The sequence below is a fragment of the Capsicum annuum genome, chromosome 3, assembly GCF_002878395.1.
Source record: "Capsicum annuum cultivar UCD-10X-F1 chromosome 3, UCD10Xv1.1, whole genome shotgun sequence".
NCBI lineage: Eukaryota > Viridiplantae > Streptophyta > Magnoliopsida > Solanales > Solanaceae > Capsicum > Capsicum annuum.
In genome coordinates, this window is record NC_061113.1 from 43,029,895 (window position 1) to 43,039,195 (window position 9,301).

General features: G+C 39.0%; 1 protein-coding gene across 1 annotated transcript; it reads left to right on the forward strand.

Moving 5' to 3' along the window:
* Window positions 1–473: 473 nt before the first annotated feature.
* Window positions 474–1,622, forward strand: LOC124896645. The gene is made up of 2 exons (XM_047408260.1): window positions 474–559; window positions 974–1,622. The coding sequence occupies exons 1-2, from the start codon at window positions 474–476 to the stop codon at window positions 1,620–1,622; spliced, it is 735 nt and encodes a 244-aa protein (XP_047264216.1).
* The last annotated feature ends 7,679 nt before the right edge of the window (window positions 1,623–9,301 follow it).

Sequence of the window (9,301 nt, forward strand, 5' to 3'; positions counted from 1 at the left end):
TGTTGCACCACTCTCTTACTACATCTATTTCATATTACTTGACTCTTGTTGACATGACACAATCTTTAATAAAATTTTATTTAAAGGTGTATTTATTGAATTTCTTTTTTCCTATTTTTCCCTGTTAGTTTGCTTGTTTTTTTGGGGTTTTGTGTAGGTCCTTGAGTAGTGGCTTTGGGGGTTGATGGTGGAGTAGGGTCATGTCCGAAGAGGCTTGGGTGGGGGGTCATTTTAGGAGTGGGTGTAGTGGAGAGGATAGGGGCAGGTGTGGGTCGAGGTCTAAAGGTAGGGATGGTGCAGTGAGGGGTGGTAGAGGTAGGCGAGAGACTAGAGAGGATAAGTTGAGGGTAGGGTCTTGAAACATAGAGACCCTTCAGGGTGAATCTGTTGAGCTGGTGAAGATTCTTAAGAAGAGGAGGATTAATATTGTGTGTGTTCAGGAGACTAAGTGGGTAGGGTCTAAGGCTAGGGATATGGATAGATACAAGTTGTGGTACTCTGGGAGTGAGAAACATCAGGATGGAGTGGGCATCTTAGTGGACGAAGAAGAGCTGAGAGGGTATGTAGTGGAGGTTAGGAGGATCAGCGATAGGCTGATGACGATTAAGTTGGTCGTTGGGGGGTTTACGCTACATATGTGTAGTGTTTATGTGCCGTAGGTGGGCTGGGATGAGGGGGTGAATGCGAGTTTTTTAGAGGCTTTGTACAAGGTGGTGTGAAGCGTGCCTAGCTCAGAAAAGATTGTTATAGCAGGGGACTTCAATAGGCATATTGGGGTTCTGCCATGATGCTATGACGATGTGCATGGAGGTTTTGGTTTCAGTGATAAAAATAGGGAGGGAGTTGCTCTGTTGGAGTTCGCGAGGGCCTTTGGGCTGGTGGTTGTGAATTCGAGTTTTTTGAAGAAGGAGGATCACCTGATTACCTTTCGAAGCGCGATAGCAAAGACTCAGATTGACTTTTTGCTGCTTAGGAAGGGGGATAGTGCCTTCTGTAGGAACTATAAAGTCATCCCAGGTGAGCATCTTTCAACGCAGCATAGGCATCTGGTGATGGACATGATTATTAAGAAGAGCAAGAAGAGAAGGTTCGAGGAGGGTCATCCTAGAATTAAGTGGAGAGGCTTGACGCCTGTTACTGCGCTGGACATAGGGGTAAAAGTGGCGAAAATAGGGGTGTGGAAGTGCAGGGGAGATGTGGATGTTGCATGGGATAGGGCTGCCAGCTGCATCATGGATACTGCTAGAGAAGTGTTGGGTGTTTCGAGGGGTCGGGCAGGACAGCATAAGGAGAACTGGTGGTGGAATGAAGAAGTTAAAAAGAAAGTGAAGAGTAAGAAGAAGGCGTATGTTAAGTATTTTGAGAGTAAAGATGAATATGAGAAACAAATGAATAGGGAAGTGTACAATGAAGCAAGGAAGGAGGCTAAGTTAGCAGTTATGGCTGCTAAGACAACAATGTTTGAAAGCCTATATGCGGGGTTAGGGGAGAAAGACCGGGAAAAGAGACTGTATAGGCTGGCTAAAGCTAGGGAGCAAAAGGGTCGTGACCTCAATCAAGTGAAGTGTATTAGGGGGGATGGGAGAGTTTTGGTAGAGGACGTCCAGATTAATAAGAGTTGACAGGGGTATTTTCTTAGCTTATTGAACGAGAAGAGGGACAAAAACATTGAGCTAGAGGTGCTGGAGCACTCGGAGAAAAATCAAGATTTCGGTTACTGTAGACATATTAAGATTGAAGAGGTCATAGAGGCTATTTGTAGGATGCGGAGGGGTAGGGCGATGGGGCCGACGACATTCTGGTGGATTTTTGGAAGTTTATTGGTGGAGTAGGTTTGAGGTGGTTGATTGATTTGTTTAACGACATTTCTAAGACTGCGAAAATACCTGAGGCTTGGAGATGGAGTACGATGATTCCGTTATATAAAAATAAGGGTAACATTCAGAGTTGCAACAACTATAGGGGTATTAAGTTGTTGTGTTACACTATGAAGATTTAGGAGAGAGTGGTTGATCGGAGATTGAGGAGGGTCGTATCCATTTCAAAAAAACAAGTTTGGTTTGTGATACCCCGTACATTGCATGTACTTTCTCTATTTATAGGTAACTTGGTATAGCCTTGTGGTATAGGTAACGAATGAGATTTTTTATCAAGTATTAATAGTGTAGATGAAATTATAGATGTTGCCCATACATTTTTATGTGACGCGATCAAGTTAACATCGATACAACTGTTTAAACTTGGGATTGTAAGCTGGTATTTGGATCTAAAGTTTAAAGTGACCAAGTGTGTACAAGTTGAAAGTTAGATTAAAGGAATTAGGAGCTGGAAATGAAATGAAATATTGAGGTGCTTGCTTGACTTAATTAAGGTAGTAGGTGAGTCACCTACTTAAGCTTTTTGGACCAAATTAATGGACCCATGGCTATGGAACAAATTTGGACCTAAACTAATGTACTCATTTGGGCCAAATTGAAGAAAAGAAGAAGAAAATGAAGAAATGACCCAACACTTAAATCTTCCAAAGGCCCAAGTTAATTGAGCCCAAAGTAAGAATTTAAGCAAGTAGGTGCATCACATACTTTGAAATTTGAGCATCTTGAACCCTTAAGTAGGTGCATCACCAACTTGACTAATTTTTGGCTGGAAATGAGGTCAATAATAAGGGCTCAATATAAGATCAATACAGCTGGCGATTTTTCTCATTTTAACCACAATATTCCCTTTTAAATTTCAGTTTTCTCCCTTTCTTAACAAGGATAACAACAGCAGCCCTAAAATTTCTTCTAGTGTTCTTGAAAAAACCCTCATCTTTGCAAGCTAAGGTAAGTGAAAACACTCAATTTTTAGCTTATTTATTCATGAAAGATTAGGAAAACATGCTATAGGTGTCTAATTATAAACACACGGCAAAATATAGAATAGCTAATTGCTCACTTTTTCTTTGTTAGTAAGAGATCTCTTTTCTTCTTTGGTTTAAAGTGTGAAGGAAAGTGAAAGTTGAAGCTCTTGAGGAGTTCAAATTTAAGTATAAGTTGCAGAATTAAGGTAAGGTGGCTGCTCCATTTTGTTCTCCTTATATATGAATTTGAGAGAGAATTATGAATGTGTTGTTATTGAGAACTAAAGAGATGATGAGTTCAATAAGTGATTGCTACAATAAAAGGGATTTGGGACTATTTTATGGACTATTTTGTCTGTATATGTTATGGGCTGCTAGGTTGATGTTGGAGAAAGGTATGATTAGTTTGTAATAAAATATAGAAGAAAGGTGTGGCAGTACACCACTGAACTAACTATTGCATTTGTTTACTGCCCAATCTGTTTTGGGTATTGTTTGGAATATGTAATGAAGCCAAGGTGGTTTCGGTGAAACTTATAAGGACATGTATGGAATGTGGGTGTATTTGGAATAGAAAAGGGTTATAATAACACCCTTAATTGATAGATTAAGAGCTTGCTGCCCGGTTACTATTTTGGTGAATTTAAATAGCCCAAACATGCCGGTTGGTTGCAAATATTAGTTTACCATATCTTCTTTTGTAGATAAGTAATCTGTAAGGTGGGAAGTCAAGTTTGGTTAGTTTCGGAGTTATTTCATCAGGTATGTAAGGCATACTCTATTTTGCACTCGTTGGCATGAAATCAAACATTTGGTCCATCAAGTAAGCTTCCAAGTTTATCCTATAACAAGTGCTACATAATGGCAGCGTATTATATCCCATGTAGTCAATGACCTTTTTTCCACCAACTAACATGTTAAAACACCTCAATACATGCTTATTATTAAACCTGCACATCTATTTTCACTAGAGAATTTTAGGAGTTCTCGTTTACTCAAATAAGACCCATGTGTTATTTTCAACTTCTAAACACTTCATTTGTGTGCCAATAGCTCCCTACCTCATTGTTGTTGCATTAAGTGCCCATTTACTTATCTCTTATTGGTAGATTACTGTTTCAAGGTACCATAATGTTATGACCACCAAAGTAACAATCTCAAAGGTTAAATAAATGAAGTAATGCAAATCTGTAAAACAAGTGGCAGCTCAGGGGCATAAGCCTAGCATGGGCCGATCTTGATACCTTTATATGTGGGTGGCAGCTTAGGGGCATAAGCCTAGCATGGGCCGATCCCAATGTTTATTTATAGGTGGCAGCTCAGGGGTGTAAGCCTAACATGGGCTGATCCTGATTTAACTATTTACCACTAATCAGCTGGTCATTTGTATTATATGACTTAAAAATATTATGAAGTAAGAAAGGTAATTAAAAAAGGAATGTAATGTACCTGATCCTACAAATATATATAAAGGTGGTCTACTAGCACTATTTATTTACTGGTATCTGATTTCTATTGAGCTCTTGTATCATGTGTTGTTACCTTCAGCCTTACATATTCAGTACATATTTTTGTACTGATATCCCTCATGGGGGACCTGTATTTCATGCTGCAGGCACAGGTGCTTCAGCTAATACACCTCGCTAGTAGAAGCCTAGGCTATTCAGTTACTATTGATGAGCTTCAGGTTGATTCGGGGCTTTCCGAGTTTGTTCCATATGTTTTGGTATTGTGCAGTAGTCAAGAGTAGGGTGGGGGTTTGTCCCGACCCTAGCTAAGTCTATGTATCTTTTAGATACTTTGTACACTAATGTAAAGTTAAACATGGTAGTGTCTTGTCTTTTAGATGCGGTGGCCCCAACGGCCAAGTGTTGTATATATAATTTGTGCTTGCCAATGTAGCTATTCTCATCGATCATAATATCATGTTTGTCAGAACCTTTGGTTTTCATAGTTACATGCATTAGAAGTACAAGGTTATAGATTGGTTCTCTCGGGGCTTTACGGCTACGGGTGTCTGTCTGCCCCAATAGGATTTGAGGTATGACAAAAGTGGTATTAGAGTAGGTTATCCTAGGGAGTCTACAAAGTCGTGTCTACATGGAGTCTTGCTTATGATTGTGTTGTGCACCATATCTATAAACAAGATGCTATGGGTATTTAGGGGTTGTTTCTATTTTTTTCCCATCTTAGATCGTGTAATAGAGCCCAAGTCGTAGGTAAAGTCATATTTAACCACTAAACCTATTTTTCTCTCTCTAATTATAGTAAAGATACCGGTTATAAGAAGGATTAAGAATACTAGTAAGCGAGTAGACGTGGCTGCTGGAGAAGGGACCAACAAGTCACCACCTAGACAAGCTAATCAAAGTAATGCTCAAGCTGAGTTTGTATCACAAACTTCTTCTACTCCTCCATCTCCAGAAGAACTAAGGAAGAGAAGAACCGCATGCTTAAAACCACCTATTAATGCTACTGACCAAGATCTAAGGAGTGCAGTGTAATTGTTGGCTCGTATAGTTGCTGGAAAACTTCAAGGACAAACTATTCCAACTACAAGTTCTAGTGGTGCAGATAGGGAAGCTAGCCTATGGACACAGGATTTTCTTAAATTGGATCTTTCTATATTCACCGGATCAGATATTAATAAAGACCTATAGGACTTTATTGATCAAATACAAAGGGTTCTAGATGTCATGCATGTATCGGGTAAAGAGACAGTTGAGCTAGCAGCATATAGATTCAAAAGGGAGGCTATATTTTGGTATGAATACTGGAAATGATCTAGGGGTTTCAATGCACCTTCAGCTACTTAGAAAGAGTTCAAAGAGGCATTTATTGATCATTATCTTCCATTTAAGATTCGAGAGGTCCATGCAGATCAGTTCCTGAATGTTCGCCAAGGGAATATAAGCGTGAGGGAGTACAGCCTCCGGTTAAACTCTTTGGCTAGGTATGCTCCTAATGTAGTGGTCACTATGGATGATAGAGTTCATCGATATGTGGATAGATTGGACCCATATCTGGTTAGAGATTGTACTATTGCTTCTTTGAACAAAGACATGGACATAGCAAGGATACAAGCTTTTGCACAAAACATGGAGGATCAGAGGCAAAAAAAACACTCAAGAATTGGAAAGAGGGTATTCTATGAGGGACAGATCTACAGGGCATTTCATGGGATCCCAAGGTGAGTTTAGGCCTTGATTTTCTAATAGATCGCCTAGGACATTATCTTTTTATCCTACAGCTAGTGCTCCACCATATTTTCAAGGGTCCAAAGTCAACCAGTTTGGACAAAGAAGTGAGAGCCAAAGTTCATGAATAGCGGGGTATCAAGAGCAAGGGAGTATGAGCATATTAAGGCCTCTTCGATAGCCATGTAAATAATGTGGAAAGGTTCATTTAGGTGCATGTCGATTTGGGACAAATGCCTGCTTTTGGTGTAGTACGTCGGGGCATATGATGAGAGAATGCCCACAAAGAGGCATGGGTGGTATGGCATGACCTACTAGATCAACTATTGCATCATCGTCATCAGTTCCTTATTCAGGTATAGGTGTACAGCCTATGGGTCGTGGTAGAGGTACTAAAGGAACAACTAGCTCTAGTGAAGTTTAGAATCGTGAATAAACATTAGCTGATCGACAAAATTTAAAGGCTTCTCCAGATGTGGTTACAGGTACATTGTGCATCTTTTCACATGATGTGGATACATTAATTGATTCGGGTTCTACATTATCATATGTCACTCCATTGGTTGCTGGGAAGTTCAAAAGAACACCAGAATTGTTAGTTAAGCCATTTGAAGTATCTACGCTGGTTGGTGATTCTATTAAAACTAGAAGAGTGTATCGAAATTGTATAATAACTATTTGTGGTCGTGATATAATGGCTGACCTGGTTGAGTTAGAAATGGTAGATTTATATGCTATAATGGGTATATATTAGTTGGCTTCTTGTTATGTCGCAGTAGATTACCGAACTAAGAGGGTGTATCTCTATTTTCCAAGAGAGGCAGTCCTTGAATGGAGGGGTAATATTAGTGTGCCAAGAGGTAAATTTATTTCTTATTTTAAGGCAAAAAAGATGATTTCCAAGGGTTACATATATCATCTAGTTAGAGTGAGAGATACAAATGTGGAGCCACCAACTCTTCAAACTATTCCAGTGGTAAATGAATTTCCCGATGTATTTTCTGAAGATCTTCTAGGTTTGCCACCAGAACGAGAAATGGAGTTTGGTATTGATGTAATTCTAGGTACTCAACCAATCTCAATTCCTCCGTATAGAATGGCTCCGACAGAATTACGAAAGTTAAAAGAGCAATTAAAAGACTTACTAGAAAAAGGATTCATAAGGCCTAGTAAATCCCTTTGGGGTGCACCAGTGTTGTTTGTGCATAAGAAATATGTCTCATTGAGAATGTGTATTGACTATCGACAACTTAATAAGGTGACTATTAAGAACAAATTTCCCCTTTCGAGAATTGATGACTTATTCGACCAGTTGCAAGGCGCCAAGTGCTTTTCAAAGGTTGATTTGAGGCCGGATTACCACCAAGTGAGGGTCAAAGAGAATGATATACCCAAGAAAGCTTTTCGAACATGGTATGGTCATTACGATTTTCTAGTCATGTCCTTTGGACTAACTAATACGCCCGCAAATTTTATGGATTTGATGAATAGGGTGTTCAATCCATTCTTAGATGTGTTCGTGATAGCTTTTATAGATGATATTCTGGTTTATTCGAGATCAAAAGAGGACCATGCCTGTCACTTACGACAGGTGTTACAGATTCTTCGTGATTGTAAGCTATATACAAAGTTCTCCAAATATGAGTTTTGGTTAAAATATGTGGCATTTTTGGGTCATATTGTATCTGATGAAGGGATAATGGTGGATACTCAAAAGATAGATGCCATGAAGAATTGGCCAAGACCTATAACGCTTACGGAGGTTCATAGTTTCCTCGGGTTGGCAGGTTATTATAATAGGTTCGTTGAAGGGTTTTGTTCAATTTCTGCCCCTTTAACAAAGCTAACACACAAATCTTCCAAGTTTTAATGGAATGATGCATGTGAAAGGAGTTTCCAAGATCTGAAGAATAAGTTGACTTCTACACCCGTATTGGTGCTTCCAGAAGGTACAGAGGGGTATACAGTGTATTGTGATGCTTCAAGAATTATCTTAGGATGTGTATTGATGTAGCATGTTAAAGTCATAGCATATTCCTCAAGATAATTGCGGCCACATAAGAAGAATTATCCGACGCATGATCTGGAACTAGCAGCGTTATATTTGCCTTAAAGATATGGCGTCACTACTTGTATGGGATTCATGTTGACATATATACCGACCACAAGAGTTTGCAATATATCTTTAATCAGAAGGATCTAAATTTGAGGTAGCGAAGATGGATTGAATTATTAAAAGACTATGACATTGATATCTTGTATCATTTGGGGAAAAAAAATGTGGCAGTAGATGCGTTAAGTTGGGAGACTATGGCACCATCTATAGAAAGACAAGGGATAAATAAAGATCTGTACCAACTTGCCAATTTGGGAGTTTGCCTTCTTGAAACTCCAGATGAAGGGCTTATTATGAATAATGCAGCAGAATCTTCATTAGTAGCTAAAGTGAAAAAGAAGCAATATGCAGATCCCATACTATTACAACTTAAGAAGAATGTACAATGTGGTATGACAAAGTCATTTGAGCTAACGCAAGAGGGAGTACTTTGGTGCTAAAACAGATTATGTGTGCCTAATATAGATGGGCTAAAAAAGAGGATTATGACAGAGGCCCATCATTCAAGGTATTCCATCCACCCGGGGTCAACTAAAATGTATTATGATTTGAAAGAAATGAATTGGTGGGGTGACATGAAGAAGAACATTGCAAAATTTGTAGTCGAATGTTCAAATTATCAAAGAGTTAAAGTAGAGCATCAAAATCATGGGGTTTATATGCAATGTATACATCTTCCAATCTGGAAGTGGGACATGATCAATATGTATTTCATCACTGGTTTGCCTCGTACATCTCAAAAGTTTGATTCCATATGGGTGATAGTTGATAGGCTTACCAAATCAGCACACTTCCTATTAACGACTTATACAGTTGAAGAGTATGCCAAATTGTATATCAAAGAGATAGTTCGACTATACGAAGTACCAATCTCTATTATATCAGATCGAGGAGATCAATTTACCATAAATTTTTGGAAGTCTTTTTAGAGAAATTTGGGGACACAAGTGAATCTAAGTACAACTTTTCACCCTCAAACAGATGGACAAGTAGAACGTACCATTCAAATACTTAAAGATATGCTACGAGCTTGTGTATTGGACTTTAAAGGTAGTTGGGATCATCATTTACCTCTCATCAAGTTTGCCTACAACAACAGCTATCATTTAAGTATCAAAATGGTGCCATGTGAAGCTTTGTATGAAA